The sequence below is a fragment of the Eschrichtius robustus genome, chromosome 17 (assembly GCF_028021215.1).
Source record: "Eschrichtius robustus isolate mEscRob2 chromosome 17, mEscRob2.pri, whole genome shotgun sequence".
In the NCBI taxonomy this organism is placed as follows: domain Eukaryota; kingdom Metazoa; phylum Chordata; class Mammalia; order Artiodactyla; family Eschrichtiidae; genus Eschrichtius; species Eschrichtius robustus.
The window spans coordinates 3,442,501-3,467,937 of record NC_090840.1 but is presented as its reverse complement, the minus strand read 5'-3'; the positions used below and the strand labels follow the sequence as shown (position 1 = coordinate 3,467,937).

The following is a 25,437-nucleotide window of genomic DNA, read 5'->3' as shown; positions in this document are numbered from 1 at the left end:
TGCTTCTGCTCTCTGCCTTCTGGTGGATGAGGCTGTCTAAGAGGCTTATGCAAGCTTCCTGATGGGAGGGACTGGTGGTGGGTAGAGCTGGGTGTTGCCCTGGTGGGCAGAGCTGAGTAAAACTTTAATCCGCTTGTCTGCTGATGGGTGGGGCTGGGTTCTGTCCCTATTAGTTGTTTGGCCTGAGGGAACCCAACACTGGCGCTTACAGGCTCTTTGGTGGGGCTAAAGGTGAGTCAGGGAGGGCTCATGCCAAGGAGTGCTTCCCAGAACTTCTGCTGCCAGTGTCCCTGTCCTCACGGTGAGCCACAGCCACCCCCTGCCTCTGCAGGAGACCCTCCAACACTAGCAGGTAGGTCTGGTTCAGTCTCCCCTGGGGTCACTGCTCCTTCCCCTGGGTCCCAATGCACACCCTACTTTGTGTGTGCCCTCCAAGAGTGGGGTCTCTGTTTCCCCCAGTCCTGTCGAAGTCCTGCAATCAAATCCCGCTAGCCTTCAAAGTCTGATTCTCTGGGAATTCCTCCTCCCGTTGCCGGACCCCCAGGTTGGGAAGCCTGACATGGGGCTCAGAACCTTCACTCCAGTGGGTGGACTTCTGTGGTATAAGTGTTCTCTGGTTGGGAGTCACCCAGCCAGCAGTTATGGGATCTGATTTTATTGTGATTGCGCCCCTCCTGCCGTCTCCTTGCGGCTTCTCCTTTGTCTTGGATGTGGGAGATCTGTTTTGGTGAGTTCCAGTGTCTTCCTGTCGATGATGGTTCAGCAGTTAGTTGTGATTCTGGTGCTCTTGCAAGAGGGAGTGAGAGCACGTCCTTCTACTCCGCCATCTTGAACCAATCTCCAGAAATAGAATTCTGACACAGGCTACAACATGGACGAACCTTGAAAACCCGATGCTAAGTGAAAGAAGCTGGACACAAAAGGACAAATACTGACTGAGTCCATTGATATGAGGTACCAAAAATAGTCAGACATACAGATAGAAAGTAGAAGAGAGGTTACTTGGGGCGGTGGGGAGAGGATAATGGGGAGTTATCGTTTAGTGGGTCCAGAGTGTTTGGGTTGATGAAAAAGCTCTGGAAATAGATCGTAATAATGGTTCCACAACCTTGTGAATGTATTTAATGCTACTGCATTATACACTTTAAAGTGGTTAAAATGGTAAATTTTATGTTATTTATATTTTAGCACAATTGAAAAAACACTCAAAACTCTTCAAGATGTGAGAGGAGAGGAGCCTGAGAAAGCCCACCAGGGGTGAGGGTGCGGGCAGCTAAGTTAATCAATCGTGGTTCTGCTGTAGAGTTGTCACCTACTCTTGCGGTTCTCTCATTTTGATTTCTGCTGCCAAATAGACCTTGCCAACTCTCATCCTCTTCCTAGCATTTAGTGAAGCCTAGGTTGTGATTTGGGAAAGTAGAAAAGGAATAGCAGATGCAGGGATTAGACCAAGAAGGGTCTTGTAAGCCACTCATTTATTCATTCTTTCAACAAACATTAATTACCTGCTTAGTATATTCTTAAGTTCCAGGCAATGTCTTAGATGCTCTGGATTCAAGGTGAGTGGGGAAGAAAATGACCTTCTCTTGTATGTACTGAATGAGGGGGTGTAAGAGTCTAGGTAGACTGAATAGGGCAAGCAAGTCATAGTAAGGATTTTGGATTTTATTTTATTTTTTCTTTGGCCACGCCATATGACATGCAGAATCTTAGCTCCCCAACCAGGGATTGAACCTGGGATCAAACCCATGCCCCCTGCATTGGGAGTGCAGTCTTAACCACTAGACTGCCAGGGAAGTCCCTGGATTTTATTTTAAAAGCAGTGATAATCAGTGAAAGGTTTTAAGCAAGAGAGTGACATCATGTGGTTTATATATTTTAAAGACTCCTTTGGCTGCTTTGCATAAGAGTGAATTGGAAGAGGGCAAGCATGGGAACAGTGAAACAGGAGGCTTTGAACTGGTCCAGGTGAGAGAGGAGGATGACTTGGGCAGGTAATGGGAATAAAATAGAGAGAAGTGGACAGATATGAGATACATTTTAGAGAGAATTAACGGGACGTCAGGTGGATTCAATGTACAGGCTGAGAAAAAGGGACTCAAGGAAAATTCCTAGGTTTTCTGCCTTGAGCAGTTGGGTGACTTGCTGAAATGAGGAAGGCGGGGAGGGAAATCAAGAATCCAGGTAAACACATGTTTTGGATGCCTATGAGTCACTCAAATGGAGCCGTTCAAAAGGCTGTTGTGAAAGAGCCTGAAGCTCAGGGTAGAGGTGAGAGTCTTAGAGATGTAAATTTAGGAATCATTAGCATAAAATGATATTGAAAGCTATTGGGATTGGGTAAGATCCCTAGAAAGAGATGAAAAGATAGAACAAGGTTGAGTCCGCTTAAGGAGTTTGACACGTCCAGATGGAAACGGGGAGCACAGACAAAGTTGAATCAGGGAGTTAACACAGTCAGTTTTGTGTTTTAGGAAGATCTCTGACTTCTGGTGTCACTTAGAGGCAGGCATGACTCGAAAGAGGAGACCAGAGAAGAGGCTGCTGCGATAAATTTTTTGGGAGATGATAGTAACTTTATCTAGGAAAGTGTTAAAAGGGATGGAGATAACTAAATAAATGGATCAAGAGATAATTCTGAATAGTGTGGACAAAACTTGAAGACTGATTAGGGGTGTGAAATGAGGATAAGATTAAGGTCAAGGGTAATGCCTCTAAATTTCTAGTTCAAAACCAGGCAGATCGTGGTACCCTTTCACCATCATGAAAAAGTTTGGGGAACGGTAAAGACAGATTGCCAATTTTGACATGCCTAGACATTTCAAGCTAGATGGTGAGTAAACATTTGTACATTCATGTGTGGACTGCAGGAGAGAGAGCTGAAGCTGTCTCAAAGCTGTCGACACAGCCAGGATTAGCCAGGGAGAACGAGTTGAGTGAGAAAAAGGCCTAGGATGAAAACCTAGGGAATTTCCAATACGTCAGAGTCAATAAAGGGAGAGGGATTTGCAAAAGAGGCCGAAAAAGAGCAGCCGGCGAAGTAGAAGGAAAGCAAGGTAAAGGGGACGTCGGGTACCCTGTTCCAGGCATTGGTCGTATGACACGTCGTACATTCCTTGTCACAGGCCGGCAAGCAGGTATGTCTCATCTCCGTGTAACAGAAGGCTGCACTGAGACTCAGAAAGGTGAAATGGCCTCGCCAAAGACTCTTGTCTAGAAAACAACAGAACAAGTGTGAAGGAATTCAAGCAAACCCTGGGCTATCTGGTTTCCATCCTTTGGTCTTTAGTAAAAGGAATGATCTGTGTGTGTGTGTGTGTGTGTGTGTGTGTGTGTGTGTACATGTTTTTATATACATAAGACCATCTCTGCAGGATGCGTAGAAGCTGGTAAGAGTGGAGAGCGTTTGCCTTTGTGGGGGAATGGAGGTTGCTTTCTGGCCAGATGGAGACTTACTGTATTGTATGCGCTTCTGGGCTCTGTGTTATTGTAACAGAGAGTGGGTAATAAAGAGTTTGACTTCGTTTTTAATGCCTGACTGCTGACAGCTTCCAGGTGCCACCACTCTCCCCCTTCTACCCCACATCTGGGCGGCTGATACGGGACACCAGGTGCCCTCTCCCTTGGCTCCCGTGGGAAGGTCCAACCAGGTAAGCCCTGGCCCTTGCCAAGGAGAACCCTCGGCCCGGCCTGGCCATGGAAACCCCAAGCAGATCCCCTGTCTCTGCTCTCTCAAGCTGTTTCTGGACCTGCTTCCATGCTGCCCTCCTCAGAGGCTGCATCGTGTGAGTAATAACCCTTTCTATGCTCTCTGGTGTGCGTGTGACCTCACTGGTCTGGGCATTGGAACCACAGCTTGGGCAGGTGCCGGGCGCGGGGGGCGGGGTCCATCCTGCCTATGTGGGGTGACCACAGCAATCACATCCGTTCACAGCTGTGGGGTTGCACGATTCTCATTCCGAATATTTTAATTAAAAATGTAAACTAATGAAAACATTTTTAAATGGTAAGAATAAAAAAGATCAGTGTACCAAAGTCCTAAGACTTCAAAATCTTCCTCCCCCATGTTTCGTATTTGTTAGTTCCTTTAAGAGGCTGAAAAAGAAAAGAAAGGAAAATAAAAGTAAACTAAACTAAAGCCTGTGCTCTGTCTTCTGAAATATTCTGTATCTCCAGAGATCAGGAAGGGAATTCTTATTACGTAAAATATCAGAAATTTAAAGAGAAAAATTCAAAACTCATATTTAAAGCTTTAGTGATGTTTTTCTGGGATCTCCAGCTCTATAAAAATTACCTCTGTATAAACTAGTATAGTCTTTTAAAATCATGGATGATTACAATTCAAAAAATTATATATATATATATTTACCAAACAAGCTATTCCTAGGAAATAGTAGGCAGTCCCCTAACAAAATCCCCACTATATTTTACATACTTATTTTTATCATAAAAATAAGTGACATTTTTTACCCTGATATATGAACAGTTAGAAAATGTTCTCCTATACGTTACTAGACTAATCACTGCCCCCTGCCCCATCTCCCCGCCCCCCTCCCCCGGCTGTTTAATGAGGAAACTGCAGACCAGTGAGGTTAGATGATGTTTGCTAGGACAAGTAAAAAGCAGAGCTGGGCCACCAGCCTATAACTCCTGGCTGTGATGCTTTGTGACTCCACACCCAGGACATAGGGTCATTATTTACTGACGCCCATGACAGTAATCAACGACAGAGATACTGTTCACTCGTATTCCCCACATGCCTCTGGTAGTTTCCAGTTGTAATTAAGTACCTCTGACCACAATGATTCTCTTAGACCAAAATTCCCATTTACCTTTCTTCTCACACTCAGCGAGTAATGAGAATTCCAGGACTAGTTATGTTTCTAAACCTGCAGAGGAGATTGAATTACTAAGTTCAACTCTACAGGTACTAGGTCAGTTAACCACATGCCTGTTAATTCTCCATTTCCATACTAAATTAATAGTCTGATTTACCTAAACTTAAGGAACAGTATTTTAGGCACTAACAGAGAAGCCCCTGACATATTAGATAGTAAGGGATACACACCAAAGTGAAGGCTTTAGGAGAATCTGCCTCATAATGTCAGACACCTTTGGTAAATTAAATCTATGGAGTCCATAATATTGTTATTCTAAACTGAAATGCAGTACAGTTGAAACTCAGTGTAATGTCCAAAGTTTCTATTTAATTATCTATTTTTTGCAAGAAAGCTCGCAATCTTAGCACAGCAAAGCTTTCCAAAATGATTGACCGTCATAGTCTAACATAATTTTAAATCACGGATTTCTTTTTCACTACATATACAGTTTCTCTTAAGAAGATAAAGGAACAGGTCAACAAGGATTCAGATTGTGATATTTCATCCCAAGGCTTTTCAAGGCTTGATGTCAGTAACTTTGAGAAATGAAAAACCCTTTTGTTAAAATCCTAAGAGCCGGTGGAGGCAAGTGTAAGGTTGACAAGTGCAGGGGAGAGAGACGTTCACAATCATCAGAGTCTTCTGTTTCTTCAGTTGTGTACATGTATATAAAAGTTTCTAACACCGCTGTCGTTTGAATCCTAAGCACACGTACACCAACCCCAAGCCCACACCTTGGCCCTGCCTTGAAGTGGAGACACAGCAGAATCCACAGAGAAAGCTCTAGAGCGCCCCAAGCGTGCACTTCAGCGTCCCCGCTGGGCTTATTAAATTACAGCAGACTCTCCTTCACAGGTCCCGCCTTGGCGTCTACACCGCGCCTCTGTCTAGTCTAATCCGTTCCCCCCCCCCCCCCCCCCCCGCAGAACAGGTGACCTTTCTAAGAGCCAAACGTGATCGTGTTACTTCCCTCCCTCTAGCCATTCGGTGGCCCCTCATGTCTCTACAGGACTTAATGTGGCATAAAAGACCTTTCGTGATTTGCTGATACTCCGTTCACTCACCCGACTTTCTCACTGTTCCTTTGTACTCCAGGCTGCAATCACATTAAGCATCCTTCGGCTTCTAAAATCCCCTTGTTCACTTGCATTCCTGCTCTCCGTATAAACTGTTCCCTCTGCCGGCATCACGCCCCTTTCCCAATCATCACGCCCCTTTCCCAATTGGGGCCTCCTCTTCTCTTCCTGGGCGATCTCCCAGTTAGCTTTCAAGGCTCAGCTTAGATGCCATTTCCCTGGGGATCTCACCAAGGCTGGGTCAGCTGCCCGTCTCCTTTCTCTGACCACAGCACTTCCTGCCCTCGGTGGCGACAGTGACAGTCCGTTGCCCTGTGTGGCTCCCAGCCCAGTGTGAGTCAGGACTGTGCCTTATTCAGACCCGTGCCTGAAAAGCCTAAAGCAGCCCTGGGACATAATGTGTATTCAATCAGTATTTGTTACATGAAAGAACTTAGAAATGACATGACCTGGATTTGGTGATTGTGGAGGCTGTGTAAGGGGTACCTAGGGTTTTATCATGCTGTTTTTCTCTGCTTTTGTGTATATTTGACATTTTCTGTAATAAAAAGATTTTTTAAAAGTCATGGTTTTTAACCTCTAGATGATGTGTCTCATGTCTTGTTAAATTGCAAAAGACAAGAAACGGTGGGACAGAATCTGCCCCAATTCCGTACACATGCCTCGAGGGTATGAGTTTATTAAAATGGGTGTTCCGAGAAGGCCTGACGCCGAAGGGGACACCTGCACTCCATTTGTCCCCATCGTTGGGCCGGATCCACAAGTGTCACATTGGAGGAGCACAAAAATCAACAAACAGGATGGCAAGAACAAGGGGAGCCATTGTTCTGTCCAAAGCGGACAGCCTGTGATGGGCCGGGAGGGCTGTGTGGGCTCTGTGCTCCCCCAGTGGCTCCTTATGAACCGGGCTCTGTGCGAGCCTCACCGGGCTGCCTGAGGACTTGTCAGAGGGCCCTGATTTCTTTGAGCTGGACTTGGCTGAATTGGATGGCTTTGCCCGGCATTTTATTATTATTATTTTATTATTATTATTTTTTTAAATTTTTGGCTGCGTTGGGTCTTCATTGCTGCACGTGGACTTTCTCTAGTTGCGGCGAGCAGGGGCTACTCTTCCTTGTGGTGCGTGGGCATCTCACTGCAGTGGCTTCTCGTTGCAGAGCACGAGCTCTAGGCCCACGGGCTTCAGTAGTTGTGGCTCGTGGGCTCGCAGTTGTGGCTCGCAGGCTCTAGAGCTCAGGCTCAGTAGTTGTAGCTTGCAGGCTCTAGAGCACAGGCTCAGTAGTTGTGGCGCACGGGCTTAGTCGCTCCGCGGCATGTGGGATCTTCCCTGACCGGGGCTCGAACCCGTGTCCCCTGCATTGGCAGGTGGATTCTTAACCACTGCGCCACCAGGGAAGCCCTGCCTGGCATTTTAAAAGGAGTGTTTTCCTTGAGGAAGCTGGAGACTGGCACCAACTTGAAATGACACATTTTGGGGCCGTTCAGGATTCATAACTGTCATTAATTTCCTTCGGGACATGAGACATTTGGCTGAAGAAAGATTTTAACAGTGACCTCAGGTTAAAGAGGTCAAGAGAAAACTTTATATCTCTGATAAGGGTTTCACCCACGTGGTGGGAAGGAAGCAGGGCAATAATGCATTTCTATCTACCAATCAATCGGCCAATCAATATTGACTGGGCTCTTACCTCGTGCCCAGCAGGTGTGAGGCCCCACCTGTAGAGGGGAATCACTAGGTTAATAACTGTGCTGGGAGAAACGGGCTACAGATCAAGCACGTGGGTCCTGGGGGTTCCCCAGGGAAGCCTGGATCCTTGGACGCACGTTGTTTTTTAATATTCAAAGTATCTGATAAAAAAAAAAACAACAGCCAAATGAAATTATATGTGACAGGTATAACTGTTGTGATTTCACAGATGATAAAACCAAGACTCAGAGAATTAAACCCAACTTGGACCTGAATTCAAAGCCCATGCTTGCCATTCCAAAGACATTGCTTTATGTCATCGCACTGCCTGGTGGCGGTTTGGACCTGGGCGGGCCGGAAGGATGTGCGTAACCGAACTCCTGTAGCTGGGATAAAGGACGTCTTCGAGTCATCAGGCTTCGATTAGTTACAACCCAGCCTCAGGTTTTACTAGTTGGAAATCCTGCAGTGCTTGCCTTTCCACCAGATGTCACCATTTACCGGCCCTCACTCCCTCCGGTCTTTAAAAAACAAGGGAGCACTGTCTTGCCGTTGGGATCCTCAGCGTGGTGATTGCATCTGCGCCTGGGATGGAGGGCCCTGTGACAAGAAGGCCGCCGGGCGCTGAATCTTGACTCAGCGAGGAGGAATTTGAAAATGTAGTCAGCCTTCCACTTCCCCGATTTCCTACAATCCAAAGGCATTCTTTTTTTTTTTCTCCCCCTTGTGATTCCATGTCTGTAAAAAAACAGCCCATTTCTGATGGACGAGCCAAGCAGAGTTATCTGGCCTTTGGCTGAGACTGCATCGGACAGAGGAGGCTCTGGGGTGAAGGGAGGACACGGGGAGGATGCAGGGGGCTGGGGCAGGACCAGGCCACAGCGTGGCTTCTGGGGAGAGGCCAGAGGCCTCCAAACACTGGGTCTCTCTCCTGCTCAGAGTTTATTCGCCCCAGATTACACTCTTGGAAGAGTTCATGCTCGGGGATCTAATATTAGCATTCCCTGCAGATTTTGTGAGCAGGAACGATACATTAGTTCATTTACATCTAAGTGCCAAATGAAGTTGAACTTCCTTTGTTTCCTAATGGGAGAAACCAGGCCAGAATGAGAGGCTGAGATGCCCAGGGTACGCCTGAGGATATTGGGGAAGGTGTGGGCGGGGGGAGAGGGAGGAGAACTTCTCATCTCCCGGTTGGACCCAGGCTGATGGCTGTGGTGCCGGGGAGACCTTCTTTGCTTCCTTCCGTCATACCTTGCCTCTCTCAATGTTGTCAGAATATACATGGGGCAATGACGGGCCCCTAAAGCCTGGGCTCCCCCAGGGGCCAACAAATGACGGACATGCCTGGCTTTCTTCTCTGAGACAGAAACTCTTGGGAAAGGGGAGCCTTACAGACTTTGCTGACACTAGTGAGTTGTTAAAAACAGTCACTTTGCAGCTATTTTTAGGAAAAGACAAAAACAGAAAAAGGCAGTGATAGGACCTGGCTCTTGTTTGCTGATCATATGCTTATTTGTCAATCCAGCAAACTTGTTCTGCAGCAAAAGTGTCCATATAATTAAGTACATGTCCTCCTAGGATGGTGCTGGCAGAACAACACTCTCTTCCACTGAAAACTTCAAAAAATACATCCTTGAGAACATCTGACCTTCTGGGCAAATGGTCGCAGATCAGAGTCTCAAATAAACAGGACTAAATCTAACTTGCAGAAGCAGAGAGAGCAGATTTATTACAGAACTGGGAAATGTGGAGCGAAATTAGTAATATCAAATGCTTTTGATCATTTCTTTCTAGCCATGTTTTATTCATTCCATTTGGCCATATTTTGCTCAACGATTTTTTACATAACCTCAAGCAACCTTTCCTGATAACTTATAGGTAAAAATAGTCATGTCCCCATGTGTCTGAGTTACCAGGTGACCCACACTGGATCCATCTGGTCTGACTCGAGAGCAGAGAGGGTCACACGAAAACTTCAGCGTCCACCCGTGTCCCCTCGGGGAGGGGATGTATGGGGACTATACTTCAGTTGTGGAGGGCCTATCCACGGATCTTTGCTAAATAGGGATAAACAGAGGAGAAGGATGGATTTATCTCTGAGATGTGATCGTAAAGCTCTTGAGCGATAGATGTCAAGATGCCCGAACTCAAACATCGAAATCGGGGCTCTCTCCTTTGAGTACGTGGTTGCCTTGGGGGGTCCACACGCTGCTTCAAAGTTGCAGTCCTTCAAAACTCGTGCTGGACAGCTATTTAAGGCTGTCTCACAGCCGACGGGATGGCCAGGGCTGTTGACCCAGGCGTAGGCACCAGACCCCCCCTGGGTTGGACTCTCTCCTGGGCACTGGCAGTGAGGACGTGGAGAGGCAGCGACTTGGTCTGAGCCTTTTCCACCACCTTCCACAGACCCCCGGAGTCAGGTTCCTGAGCTGCTTGGCTCCTGCCTCCCTGCTGTTTACTTTTCTCTTCTAGTCAGGTGCAGTTTGAACGGGCAGCTACAAAACTGTGTTGAGACTATGCTTATGATATTTAATTCATTCTCAGTCTGTTTTTGAATAACAGTCCTTAGAATGGTCTCTCACTGGAAAATGAATCCTTATAATTTTTCTTGTTGAGAATTCAAAATCACATCAGCAAAATAGATTCTTATGGAAAAACGTATTTGGTTACATCATTGACGTCAAATTAAATTGCTTATGTAGTCTGCCATTTGGGTTTTACTCTTGACTATTTGAGTATATGCCAATTGTCACTGCATAGTTTAAACTATTATCTTTCAACATAGTTGCTTCATTTTAAAACTACTTTTTTTCAGTCATTTAAAATGCAGTAACTGTAAAACCATTTTGCAGAGGTTTCTAAAATAAGCTCTCAAATGATACAAGCCTAATCTGAATTGCTTTATGCACGGAATGGAAATAAACGGTTCGTACGGAACCTATAACACAAGATTACTATCTAAGATTCCCAGTAAATTTCATCTACATCTTTACCCTGCAAGAAGGCAAAACTTTAAATTTTCTAGCATGTTTGCAGTGGTTTTATGGTTTGGTGAAGGCTGGCTTGATTTTGGCAGGAAAGCCAACAACGTGATGTTATGAGATCTTTTGCACAATGGAAATGAGACTTAGATATATTTCTTCCTAACCATAAATTTAAAATCTGAGAGCGATAAAATTTATGACTAAAAGTCTAAACAGCACGCCGAGGCCAACAAGGATTTTTTACAGTATACTTTTTAGACTTCCAGACAGGATCTTTTGCCATTTAAAATTTTTTCTGAAAGGTTAAGTTCAATCTTGCTATCCAGTGAAAGTCTAAAGCATATACTAGCTGCTCCCACTGTGGTATATAAATAGAATATGGAAAGCTGTATTTATGTATTTATTTAATTTGTTATTTAATTTTAAAGGGTAAATTCTAAGCTCCAGTCTTTGTGATTTTTAACAAAAATGTTTTTATTATGTTAGTTTTCAAAATTAAAAAAATAATAAACTGAGCAAATATACTAACAAACCCTCATATCCCTCACTGTTTCATCAGTTATCAGCATATTGCCAGTTTTGCTTCGCCTCCTACCTGCCCTACCTTCCTCTCCTCCTGGATTATTTTAAAGCAAGTTGAAAGTCACAGTCATTTGTTCTGCAGACACTTCCGCGTGCCTCTTGGGACTTTTTAAAAAGCATAACTGCAGTCCCATTTGAGCTGGACATTCTTTAGACAGTCAAGGGGACATCACTACCTTTCCGTTTGCTGGCACCTGGCTTCACCCCCTCAAAGGCGCCCCTCCCTCCGCTTTAGAGATGCCGTCCAGGCAGAATTCTTCCAACTTTCTTCCACCAGACACGAGGAGTGAGGCCCGATGTCTCCTCCCTCCCTTGCTCTGCCAGTTAATCTGGAGAGGTAAGCCTCTTCCCTCATTCTTTTCCCCTTTCTTTTAATGATATAACCAGACTTCTAAAGAACAGTCACACTTTACAGTCACTTTTTACCTCTGTTAGTTCCATCTGATTAACTGTTTCAATAGTTACCACCAATCCCTCTGAACCGTGACTCTCTCATTCTTGGGTTCTCATTTTGCCCTATCTTTTGTTGCTCTGACAAGAATTTTCATGTGATTTTACAGGAAGTGCAGTTGTGTCGTGTGTCATCCACATCCTGGCATATCTTAAAATATCTTTCTCTTGTGTTAAGGCATGAATGACACCTGGCTATGAATAAGTGTTGAGACACAGTTTTTTCTCTTTTTTTTTTGAAAGCTCTCTAGTTATAAGTCTATTGTTTTCAGTTATTTAGTGCTTCAGAGAATTATAAGGTAAAGTTTCTTTTTTGTTTCCTTGTAGGTAATCTCATTTTCCCCCTTTTGGATATTTATAGAAATAGTGTCTTAATTTTTGAAATTTGAACATTCTATGAAGATATTACTAGATTTAGTTTTCATTGTCTGACGGAATACAATATGTATTCTCAAATTATTATATGAAATCTTTATATCAGGAGTATAAAATTGTGTTTTTTTAAAAAATTGATTATTGCTGTTTCACTGCTCAGATCCCCTTTTAATCTGTTCTTTTATCTATCCCTAAGGTGAATTTCCAAGATCTGTCCTCCATATCCCTATTTCCTCTCCTCCCTCATAATTTTAATTTATCTTTCTTCTCTGTGTTCTGATAGACTTTTTCAAACATTTCTTTATTTTGATATTTCCTACTTTGATAATTTTAATTTTTGTGGTGTCCAATCTGCTATTAAAAGTCTCCCTCCTTTTCAAAATTGATAACAGAATGTCTTATCTCCATGCAAAACTTCCTTTTCTACAGTTTTTGGTGATGTCTCACTCATTTCAGAAATGCAACATCTGCTTGAATATTATAATGAATATAACACGGGCACGAGTTATTAAGACGTGTCTTCTGTGTCCTACGTGAGTATGCCGTGGTGGTTCAGTCAATGTCAACCGACAACAAAGCTACCAGTGGCAGCAGAAAGCACCTGGCTCCGTAGGCTGAATCTCCAGGCAGCGATGCTGGTTGGGCTGCAGAGAAGCCCTGTGTGGCTCTTGTCACACACCCTGGAAATCAAGCCATGTGTGAGAATCCGGAGACGCCAAAGAATACGAGGCTTCTTACCATGTGCCCTGAGCCTGGCGTGACTGGTAACATACACGAAGCACTTGAGAGCCATCACTTTTAGAAATACTGCCATTCGTTTGTGTGTCCAGAAACTCTAGGTTTACAGTCTCAAGAACAAAAGCTAAGGGCTTCCCTGGTGGTGCAGTGGTTAAGAATCCATCTGCCAATGCAGGGGACACGGGTTCGAGCCCTGGTCTGGGAAGATCCCACATGCCGCGGAGCAACTAAGCCTGTGCGCCACAACTACTGAAGCCTGTGCTCTAGAGCCTGCGAGCCACAACTACTGAGCCCACGAGCCACAACTACTGAGCCTGTGCTCCACAACAGGAGAAGCCACCGCAATGAGAAGCCCACGCACCGCAACGAAGAGTAACCCCTGCTCGCTGCAACTGGAGAAAGCCCGCGCGCAGCAACCAAGACCCAACACAGCCAAAAATGAATAAATATATTTATTTAAAAAAAAAAGAACAAAAGCTAAGTTTCAAACTCAAGCTAAGTTAGAAAACTACCTAATGCTATATATCCTCTAACCCATTCTCATTCAGAAAAACTTCAGATGAGCAAAGAAGCCCATAAAAATAGTCTACCTTTGCTAAACCAAATTATTTGGTGGCACTGGTGGAGATGTTTGCCTCTAAAAATATAATCCAGCAGCGAAAACCCAATCTTTAATGTAAAACCCTGAAAGACAATTATTTAAATGTTAAAAAAAGTTGGTAAACATGATCAAAACTTGTATTTAAAAGTTTTCATCTAAAACTTTGAAGAATAGGACTGATGTGGATCTTTTTTGTACAGTTATTTTCAGAGTAGAAAAATCTTGTGGCGAATGAAGACGCTGACACTGCGTTTTACACAATATTCCCACTGGCGGGAAGAATCACATTTCCCCAGAAGCCCCTGAGTCTGGAGCCTGGTGAGCCCTCCTGCCTTTGCTCACCTGGAAACACCTGCAGTAGGAACCCAAGGATTCCCGGCTAGCCCGTGCGCGCCCAGGACGGAAGATGTAACCACGACAGACTTCCAGACGAGCCTTTCCCTAAGCAGGTTTGTAAGCCTCTCAGGTGTTAAGCAAATTAGTACAGAGTTCTTTTCAGAGGGTCTTCGGAAAGATAAGAACCATCTTTGTCCTTCTCAGCGAACTTACCCTTTCACAACTGGAGGCAGGACAGAACAATTTTGTCGTCTGAATACGTTCATGTGAAGGTGCTGGATACTAGAAGCATAATTCCTTTCTCACTAAGATATTTTTTCCTCTCTTCTTTCTTCTATCCTTTTTGCCACACAAAGCTCCGTTGTCTTCATAGGTACCCTTTGGGGCCTTGGAATTGATTTCTCTCCTTTTAGTGTGTAATGTTTCAAAACAAGTGCTTTGATCAGATGCTCAAGGGGTCACACATCTGGAACAGGAGAGCACTTAGGAGTCTGTACTCTTAGAGGGGCATTGACATTGAAATGATATGAACAATAATTTTGTGTAGAACACTTTCTTGTCTAAGCTCTGACCACTTTTATTACTGGGAAAGAATGCACACACATATACGTATGTATCTGTATTGATAGATGGATGGGTAGATGACTTGACTTATTGCCAGTGTGGCTGGAAAGTGTCCTCTCTCTCTCACTCCCGTTTATTATTAGAAAGAGTGACTGGTCCAGGGGGCACCCCCCCTCCCTCTTGTACTTTGTGCCCTGAATGGAAGGAAGCAAAAATCCTTGCGGAGAAAAAATAATTCTGACGAAGCCAAGTTCGTGAGTGTGTGTGCATGTTTGGGGAATATTAATTTATTTTGTAGTAAATGAGTGGCCGTGTTGGGCTGCTTTGGGCAGAATGCACAGAGAAATCACTATTGAGGCTACTGGCTTCAAGCCCACGAGATTATAGCCTGCTTCTAAAGCACTGCCAGAATCTATCGAATTAGTAATGAAATCAGTGTCAGAAAAACCTAGGTTCAAATCACCACTCAGCTGACTTCACACATGTAACCAAAAGTTTTTCCAAACTTGTTTTCTCATCTCTAAAACAGGTCTAACGACATCAGTGCTACTGACCTAATGAAATTGGTTAAGAGTCCAAATAAAAAGAACAACAGGAAGAACCACAATAAATGTAGGCAACACATTTATGCAACATATAAATGTATTGTTATTTTCAGTCTAACCTGCCTTTGGAGGGCTTTTACTTTTTTTTTTAATTTTTAATTAATTTAATTTAATTTATTTAATTTAATTTTATTTGATTTGATTTGATTTGATTTATTTATTTAATTGATTTAATTTAATTGATTTAATTTAATTTATTTTTAATTTAATTTAATTTAATTTTTTTTTTTATTTTTAATTTTGAAATAATTATAGATTCCAAAAAAGGATGTACACAATGGTCCCACGCACTCTTCATCAAGTTTCGCCCAATGGGAACTTCATAAGTTGTACAACATCAAAACCAGGAGACTGACATTGGTACAATTCTAAGAGCTTACTCAGATTTCACAGGTGTGTGTGTTGAGTGTAGTTCTATGCAATTTTATCACATGTGTAGGTTTGTGTAACCATGGAAATCAAGATAAAGAAGTGTTTCATCCCTGCAAAGCTCCCTCAAACCACCCCTTTGTAGCTGCATCCACCACCCTCTCGCCATCCTAGTCTTTGGTAATCACGAATCTATTCTCCATTTCTATAATTTTATTTTAACAATGTTATATAAATGGCATCATACAGAATGTGACCTTTTGGGATTGGCTTTTTTCACTCAGCCTCATTCCCTTGAGATTGATCCCAGGGGCAATGTCAGTAGTTCATTCCTTTTGCATATAAGTAGTTGATTCCTCTTAGTTGGTTCATCGTGTTCCATGGCACGGATGTACCATAGTTTATTTAATCCTTTATCCCTTGAAGGACTTTTGGGTTGTTTCTAGTTTTTGGCTATTATGAATAAAGCTGCTGTGAACATTAGCATATGGAGTCTGTGTGAACATAGGTTTTCATTTCTCTGGGATAAATGCCCAATAATGAAATTGCTGGACCATATGATAGTTGCATGTTTAGTTTTGTAAGAAACTGCCAAATTGTTTTCCAGACTGCTTGTACCATTTTGCCATCATACCAGCAAACTTTGAGTGATCTAGCATCTCTGCATCCTTGCCAGAAATTGGTTTTGTCACTATGTTTCATTTTAGCCATTCTGATAGGTGAGTAGTGATATTTCATTGTGTTTTTAGCTTGCATTTCCCTAGTGGTAATGATGTTGACTATCTTTTCATGTGTTTATTTGCCATCTGTGTATGCTGTTTGATGAAATGCCCGTTCACGTCTTTTGCCCATATCCTACTTGGAATGTTTGGGTTTTTTATTCTTGAGTTTTGAGAGTTCTTTATATTTCTAGTTACAAGGTCTTTGTCAGATATGGGGTCTGCAAATATTTTCTCAAAGTCTGTAACTTGTCTCTACATCTTCTTAAATAGGGTCTTTGGCGGAGCAAAAGTTTTTATTTTTGATGGGATCCAATTTGTCAATTTTTCTTCCATGAACTATGCTTTTGCTATGTAAGAACTCTGCCTGCCTTAGGTTATAAAGATTTCTTATCATTTTTTCCTGTAAGTTTTACAGTTTTACATATAGTTTTACATATAGTAGTATAGCTGTGCATTTAAGACCATGGCCTCTGGGCATCTAGACACATTTCAGCCCATGTTTTGCTTCTCTCCATTTCTAGACATTATTTCATGTCTACCTTAAATGTCACCTTTCCCACTCTTTCATTAGACCTTTTTCAGTTGTTTTACTCCATATCAATCATATTCCATCTCAGTGTCTTACTGCCTTACTGATTGAAAGGGTGTAATCACACAGTTAGCCTCTAGTATTGACAGGACTAATGCTGATAGGATGCTATTTTGATAATACTGTGAGTCTGTAGAGAGGAAAGACAATATCTTTCTCTTTCTCAAAACTTAGCTCAAGGTTTTGCAGATAGTAAGGACTCAGTGATATTTGTAGAATTAAATGCATTGAGTTCTACCATCCTGATCCTTGCTAGATGAGGGACATGGCCGCCTAAATGTGCATCTATATTCAGACGCGATAGAAAAAGGCAACACTGAGTGGAGAGGCCAGCAGCATCCCAACTGGATCGCTCCTGACTGCTTGCACCTGCTGCTGCACAGGCTGGGACCTGATTACCTGGGTTAATGAGGTCAGGATGGCAGCTCGGAGGGCCCAGCGCCCCAGGGCTGTCGATTCCAGGATGCTGTCGGAATGTGTACTGCACGTTCATAGATACTTTCCAATCCTTTGCCTATGACTCTGCTTAAAGCATACTCTCCAAGGCAGTTAGAACTTTGAGATTATATGTGTGTATGCACATATTATATATATACATACATGTATATTATATATATGCATACACGACATATACTGTTATTGCTGCCTGTTTCCTCATAGTTGTCTCCAAATTCTGCCTTTTAGAAATCTCTTTTGTGTGTGTTGCCTACATTTAGATGCCCATTAATTAAGGACTTCTGGCCGTTCTATCCCATTTCATTCTAGTTTCCTAAAAACCTAGTGTTTAGGTGATAGGAGGAGGTGTGGAAATTCATGTATTATTCGTCTGAAAGCTCAAAAGTAAAGGTCAGTACATTCCTACAGAAAAAGGTTCCTAATGACTAAAAAAACCCACAATTTTTCTTCTCCTTGTGCCAGTTGGTTAAAATAACACTGGGGAAAGGGCAGATCCAGATAATTAGAGTCTACAAATAAATAATGATTGTTGTGAGGATACGAGCATAGGGACAGATAGATTTTCTAGCGCTACAGGATTTGGACAGGTTTGCTGTCGTAGGATTTGCAGCATTTAATTCTGAGTTCTGATCATTATTTGTCAGAGGTATTAACACATGCCCATCTCCCTCCACATGAATAACCTTTGAAGAGGTGGTTCTATTTATAGTTAAGAGGATTTACAGACTTAAACTGTACTTTCTGCAAAGATGCACCCAATACTGAGCAGGAAAATGGTTACTCTTTAGAGAAATCATGTTATCTAGTGGCAGAAATTCAGGCTTAGGAAATTCACCTAGGAAACTATGACTTGAGGGAAAAAAACCCTTAGCTCCTTAATGTTCTTATGTGCCTGTATTAGTTTATCAGTTTGTTTTCTCGAGCAATTTTTGTAGAAAGCTTTTCATTACTATATGGGATATAATTTTTATATCAGAGAAAAATATCTAAGGGTTAGTATCAATAACCACAAAAATCTATGTGTAGGTTTTTTGCTTTTTAAAACATTACCTCCTGAAACATACAAACAAACAACATGTAATTGTTTGCCTTGGTAAAGGGAAGTTGTTTAGATTGGAGAAACCTGGAAGGATCAGGTAATTATTATCAAGGTTCTAGTTTTTCTCTTGGGTTTGGTTTGGAAGCATTTCTGATAAATCATCAATAAGATAAAGTGAGCCCTGGCACTAAAGCTTGCTTATGGTTTTATATTCTTTCTGGATAAACCCTTTCCTTGTCAAGAAAGGTCACGGACTGTGGAGATGGTCTTACCTTGACATTGTGTCTGGCCATGGTGCCTCCTTCATTCTCCACGGTTTGATGAATGTCCGCATTATATTCCTCAGCCCTAGGCGGGAGCAGAAATCGTATCCGCATAGATGGTCTGGAGAAATGTTTCTGGACGTCTTCTTGGTTGTCTGGGGAAAGCCTAGGCATGTTTTTACAATAAAGCCTCCAAACGAGTCCTGTAGCTTGATTTTAACACCACCAGCCCAGGGTCCACTCTATTTCTCTTCCTTTGGCTGGTGCTGGTCTGTCGCTCAGTCTGCTGGGGGCCTCCCTGCAAAGTTACATCAACTGAAGCAAAAGGATTATCTGTGTTGTGGGTCAGCAGTTTATCCACAGACCATTAGCCTCTGATTTTGAGCATCCAGGTATGTTCTGACTGCCCTCTACAGGCAGCAATGTATTCCTAATTCAAATTTAACGCTAAATCAAAACTGGAAGACATGATTCAAGTGATATATTGCTTAGTATATCATGATAAAGGAAATAGATTGCGTGGCAAAATTCTGTGTTTGTAGTGTGTGATACGTGCCAATTTTGGGCTATACACTCAAGAGGCAGAGGAGCCACCTGATCTATCTAAGTCTCCTAAAAGGTCACTTTAGTAGCAGTCAGCTTTGTGGCTGGAAATGTGTGCTAAACTCATACCCAAACTTAAGCCCAAGGATTATTACACTTTTTACTTAGGTCATATAGAATTAATTGAAGTGATTTTCTTAGGTGGTAACTAGTCCTCTTAATGATTAAGCCAAGACTTGGCTTCTACATCATACTTCCTATTTGTAAAGTGCTTTATAAATATAAGATTATTACACAGAGTGCAAATAGATAGACCGTAATACCTTTTTCTCAAACGGTATCTAATGCCCAAGTAGCCTCTGCTGGCCCTGGGGGTGCACAGAGGTAAGGATCCCAGGTATGTATTATGGGGGACAACGAACTGGAGAAGTTTCCTTTATAAAATGATCCCAGGCCCCCAAAACTGACACACAAAACTAACACAATCCCCAGCAACATCCCAGCTCCCTTTCTTGCAGAAACTGACCAAGCTGATTCTAAAATTTATATGAGATTGTAAGGGACCCAGAATATCCAAAACAGTCTCAAAAAATAAGAACAGAGTTAGAGAGTTCACACTTCTCAATTTGAAAAATTACTACAAAGCTACAGTAACTAAGACTGGGGTGCTGGCATAAGGATAGACACATAGATCAACATAATAGAATTGAGAGTCCAGAAATGAACCCACACATTTATGGTCAGTTGATTTTTGACAAAGGGTGCCAAGACAATTCAATTGGGAAAGAACTGTCTTTTCTGCAAATGGTGCTGGAACAACGGGATGGCCTCAGGCATAAAAATTAAGTTGGACCTCACACCACATTAAAAACTGAACTTGGACTTCCCTGGTGGTGCAGTGGTTAAGAATCTGCCTGCCAATGCAGGGCACATGGGTTCGAGCCCTGGTCCAGGAAGATCCCACACGCTGCGGAGCAACTAAGCCCGTGCAACACAACTACTGAGCCTGTGCACTACAGCCTGCAAGCCACAGCTACTGAGCCCATGTGCCACAACTACTGAAGCCTGCGCACCTAGAGCCCATGCTCTGCAACAAGAGAAGCCACCACAATGAGAAGCCCGCACACCGCAATGAAGAGTAGCCCCCGCTCGCCGCAACTAGAGAAAGCCCGTGAGCAGCAATGAAGACCCAACACAACCAAAAATAAATAAATAAATAAATATATAAATTTATTTTTTAAAAAAACTGAACTTAAAATGAATCATAGACCAAAATGTAAGAGTTAAGACTATAACACCCTTAAACGAAAACATAGGAGAAAGTATTTGTGACCTTGGATTAGGCAAAGCCTTCTTAGGTTCAATACCAAAAGCACAAGTGACAAAAGAAAAAAATAGGTAAATTTGACTTCATCAAAATAAAAACTTTTGCTCTTCAAAGGACATCATGAAGAAAGTGAAAAGACACCCACAAAATAGGGGAAAATATGGCAAATCATACATACATAATAAGGGACTTGTATCCAGAATATAAAAAGAGCTCTTAAAAAAAAAAAACTAGAAATGGGTGAGTCGTCTAAATAGACGTTTCTCAAAAGAAGACATGCAAATGGCCAAAAAGCGTATGAAAAGATGCTCAACATCTTTAGCCATTGGGGAAATGCAAGTCAAAATCACTAATGAGATACCACGTCACACCCAACAGGTTGGCTTTAATAAAAAAGACAGACCATCACAAGTGTTAGTGAGGATGCGGAGCAACTGGGACCCTCATACACTGCCGGTGGGAGTGTAGAATGACGCAACCACTTTGGAAGACAGTTTGGCGGCAGCAATTCCCTTGTAGATATCCACCGAAGCAAGAGAAGTGAAACATATGTTCACCAAAGACACGCAAATGTCTAGTAATTGGAATCAACCCACATGCCCATCAACTGGTGAGCAGATAGACAAAGTGAGGTATATCCACACAACGGAATATTATTCAGCCATAAAAAGGAATGAAGTACTGATACATACTGCCACATGAATGAACCTTGAACATTATGTTAAGTGGGAAAAGCCAGTCACAAAAGACCACATATTGTATAACTCCATGTATAAAATATGTCCAGAACAGGCAAATCTATAGATACAGAACGTATTGATAGATTAGTGGTTGCCTAGGGTAGGAGGGTCTGGGGAGAGATGGAGAATGATTGGTAATGAGTAAGAGGATTCTCTTAGGGGAGATGAAAATGTTATTACACTGATTGCAGTGATGGTTGCCCAACCCTGGGAATATACTGAAAATCTGAGGGTCTAAGGACCTGGTGTTTGGTTCTGGATTCTCAGAACGAAAATGGAATAGGTGGTACCAGTAGACTCAAATTGACCTGTGCGATTTCCGGAGCTGGAAGGGACCATCAAGAATGTCTTGTCCTCCTTCCCATCATCTTCTTCATTTTGTGAATGGGGAAACATGCATGGGATATCAGGTGATATGTCCAAGGGCTACATGTGATAGTACAGTTGGGACTAGCCTCCACATCTCCGCACCCTGGGGCCAGAAACCATGGCTCTGCACCACCCTGCAAACCAAATCGTTTGTGTTTCTCTTTAAGGATGTCCTTCAGGTCCACCAGCCTTTTCCTAACTTCCCCACTCTCATTACTGCATCTTCTATTCTGGTGTCAAACATTGGAGGAAACATTTCCTTTGAACATTTGTTAATCTCTCTTAGCACTTTCCCCACACTTGTAAACATTCTCCCTCTCAGAAACTTCTACTTAAAAATTATTTCTATGAACGTTCTTTCATCTTCTTAAGTTTAATTTGTTAATGATTTTTATCTAAGTAAGTCTCCTAATGAAACGTTGCACACACAGTGCTCCTGAGATCCTAGTAAACATTTTTTCATATTTGAGGGTGTGTGTGTGTGTGTGTGTGTGTGTGTGTGTGTTTACATCTAGTGGAACTGCAGCATTGACTGGCATTCCCTGGAATTCTGTGTAAAGCAAGTGTCCTGGAGATTGCAGGAAGGAGAGTTTCTATGAGAAAAGAATTTTATAGTTTGTTCAAGGTGAGTAAAGTACTTACTGACAAATATGTATTTATTTTGCATTATTCCCAAGTATAAGGACATTTCCTACAGGGTCAGTGTAACAGGCAGGATGGAGAGACTTGCATCTGAGAGCATAAACATCTCAGAGTGCGTGGAAGCTGATGGACGTGTAATCCATGCATCTCCTAGAAGCAGCTGAAGAAGGCAAGGAAATGGATTCTCCTCTAGAGCCTGGGGGGCGGCGCGGAGGACTCAGCCCAGCCAAACATCCGCAGCCCAGTGACACCCACCTCAGACTTCTGCCCTAGAGAACTGTAAGATAATACATTTGTGTTGCTTTAAGCCAGTAAATCTGTGGCAATTTGTTACAGCAGCAATAGAAAAATAATACAATATTATATACTATTCCTACTGTGTTTCTTTGTAATCAGTGTATAATATTAGTTTTGTTTTCAAAACTTGACCTAAATTTAACATTTGTAGGAGAAATGTATTGGTTATACCTATAAATCCCTTTCAGCAGTTATCAAAAACAATATGCTATTATATTATACCCGCTCACTAGTTGCAGTGTAGCGTTACTCATTATTATCTTAAGACAAAGAGGGAAACTGAGGCCTGGACTGGGGGAAACTTCGGCTCAAAACGGGGTTTTCAGAAAAATACAAGGTGCTATTAAATTTGAATTTTAATTAAACAGGAATAGTTTTGTTGTTGTTTTGTTTTTTTAGTATAATTGCAGCTGTGGCATGGAACATCCACCGTTCGCTAAATCTGCAGGCCTAGGGCAAGATAACTTTTGTGACCCACGTCTCAGCATCAGTTTCATGCTGAGACTCGGAATAAGAACGCCTGCTTCACTGACTTGTGAAACCCAAGTGAAAGTCAACCGATTTCAAAGCACTAAATTAAACTTTTCAGAATGACGGCGAAGCTAGATGAGTTTTGGCCCGGCCCTCTCCCTGGGACTCCATCCCCGGGGGAGCCGGGTGTCGGGGTGCGGGGTCCCCACGTGTCCGGCCCGCCCCCAGCCCCGCGCTCAGAGAAAGCCTCTCGCGCGCAGGGCGCTCCTCTGGCTGTTTTGGGCCCTCCCGGCCTCCGCCTTCCGGGCGGTCACGTGTCTCTGCCCACGTGACCGGCGCTCCTGTCATTCCCCCGCGGCCGCTGCGGCTTCCTCCTGCCCGTAAGGCCCTTCACGTCCGCTCGGTGCCGAGTCGCGCTCGCGGTCTGGCGCCGCGTCACCGCCGCCGCTCAGGCCTCCGGACTCGGCAGGAGACCCGACTCGGCGCCCCAGCACGGCGGCGGTCCCGACTCCGGACCGCCGCATCTTCTCGCCGCCTTGGGGTGCGTTGGAGGGTCCCGCGGGTTCGCTGGGTGAGGCCGCGCTCGGGTCGTGCCGTCTGCGGCCCCGGCCCCGGTCCCCGACTCCTACCCCGACCCCGGCGAGGCGAGCTTGCGGTTTCTCCGCTTCCCTGGAGCGCGCTGGGTTCTGCCGCCCAGGCGCCGCCTGCCCTCCTCCGGCCCCGGTTCCCCGATTTCTTGCCTTCCGGGCCTCAGCGGGGTTTAAGAAACTGCGGAGCCTTCCTCGCAGGGAAGGGCAGGGGAGAGAGGGTGGACGGGTGAAAGGTGTGCTTTCCCCAGGATTGGGCCGCGGGCCTGGCCGGCTGGGGGTTCGAGTTGTTCAGGGACCTAGGTGACCGCCCTGAGGCACCTTCAGCCGCCGCAGGAGGGGCCGCTGGGGCTGAGCCCGCTTGATTCCAGGTTCCAGCTTGGCCCGGACGGAGGCTGTTTTCACCTGGGCCCAGCCAGTCCGCATTGCCCGTGTTTGTTCATGCAGCACATCCTCAGATGTAGAGGTTACTTCCAAACTGACTAAGGTCATTGGGATCCTGGAATAGAATTTGGGGTGTGGTTTAAGCTTCTTTGTGGTCATAACTCTGAGCTTATGTTTTGTAAACCGGAACTTATAGTTTGTGTCGTGATAAAATCAGGCTTAAGCTTTTATCTTTCAGTTTAGGAGTGAGAATTACTTAAAAGCTCATTAATGTAGGATCGTATTATCAGACCTGTCTCTCGTGTTGGCTGAGCCTAAACTGTAATCTTTATTTGTTTCAAAAAATTCTCCCAGTATTGATTTTGAAGGTGCTATGAATTTTGATTGAAAAAAGAAAGCTGTGTCTTCTAAGATACTGCATTCCCACTTTGGGTGTTTTAATTTGAGTAATAATAATAATAAGTAATGTTAGAAAGGACATGTAGGTTTTTCATATGCCACTTTAAAATGATGCTTAGTAAATGTGAATAAAATAATTGGTCCTATCTGTACCATGCAGGTTCTTATCTTTCCTCTGTCAGAAGAGGAAAGTTGATCTCAACTGTATACATTTAAAATACTTTCCTATTTTGTATGCCTATTCTAAGCATGGTTTCTTAATTCAATATCTTAAATGGTTACTTTAAAAATCTTACTTCCATATTGGTGCCAATAATTAGAAAACCTTCCCTGGAAAAGTAAAAACCTACAGAGAACACTTCTATGGAACAGTGCATAACGGGACAAGATGTGAAATATAATGGCATAACTATTTAATATTTAGGATATTTAGTTATTTGAGTTGAATGCTTGTAGAGATTAAGGTGATAATGATGCTATTGCTAATAATAATAGTAGTAGTTGTTAAAAAACAATCACACCTTGTATTCTGGTTTTACCTTGCATCAGAATTGAAGGTCTGCAGAAAAACATTCAAGATCATAAATTTAGATGACCAAGATGGATATCCGGGGCGCCGTGGATGCTGCCGTTCCAACCAACATCATTGCTGCCAAGGCTGCAGAAGTTCGTGCGAACAAAGTGAACTGGCAATCCTACCTTCAGTGAGTGCTGATTTGCTGTGAATCATGGGTAATCATGTGCCTTTGCTGCAGACTTTTTCATGGTCATGCTTCTGTGAGAGGAATACTGGAAAAATACTAATAAATGTGGAAGAAAACACTTCCTCCTTAGAATAATTAGCTGTCACAGGGAGACAGCTTCGTGTGATGGAAACAGTTTGGGGCCCTAGTTGGGAGGCAACACTGGCCCAGCACTTTTGACCTTCTCTGCCTGGAAAGTGGTACTGTTTGGATGAATGGGAAGCACAGGAGGAGTGTTCAGGCCCTGGAGGGAGGAAGAGGATGACGGGCAGAGCCTGCCCGACTCCCCCCGCACCCCCTCCCCCGCCCCGTATGCCTTGGTGATCAGCGTGGGGACGGGTGGTGTTGCAGAAGGGCTCAGACAACTAGCAAAGAGGGCAGGCGTTTGAGTTTCAAGACTTGGGTTTGAATTCTGGTTCTTGTGTCTACTAGTTTGCTGGTCTTCAGCAAATCCCTGAACTCCTCTGAGGTTCACTAAAGTAAATGTGAAATGGGGATACATATCCCATGGGAGCGTTGCTGAAATCGTGTATTTAAAGCATTAGCACAGTTGAATACAAGCATTGGTGTGTTGAATACATTCAATAAATTTTAGTTCTTTCCCCCTCCTTGTGTG

The 25,437-nt window shown here is 43.4% G+C and overlaps 2 protein-coding genes across 6 annotated transcripts in view; one reads left to right on the top strand and one right to left on the bottom strand.

Moving 5' to 3' along the window:
• Positions 1–18,493, bottom strand: part of RGS20 (regulator of G protein signaling 20) — a 77,872-nt gene extending 59,379 nt beyond the window's left edge. For 2 of the 3 annotated variants that reach the window (XM_068525718.1, XM_068525719.1), the window contains exon 1: positions 18,329–18,493. In XM_068525718.1, the coding sequence (XP_068381819.1) occupies positions 18,329–18,493 (165 nt within the window). Of the gene's footprint in view, positions 1–18,320 lie in introns of all 3 variants that reach the window. The other variant, XM_068525717.1, reaches the window with a different exon arrangement.
• A 4,558-nt stretch (positions 18,494–23,051) lies between these two features.
• The window catches only part of ATP6V1H (ATPase H+ transporting V1 subunit H), a 62,606-nt gene continuing 60,220 nt past the window's right edge, over positions 23,052–25,437 (top strand). For 2 of the 3 annotated variants that reach the window (XM_068525890.1, XM_068525889.1), the window contains exons 1-2: positions 23,052–23,249; positions 24,628–24,782. In XM_068525890.1, coding sequence (XP_068381991.1) covers positions 24,670–24,782 — 113 coding nt within the window. In that variant the 5' untranslated portion in view covers positions 23,052–23,249; positions 24,628–24,669. Of the gene's footprint in view, positions 23,250–24,627; positions 24,811–25,437 lie in introns of those variants that run through there. The other variant, XM_068525891.1, reaches the window with a different exon arrangement.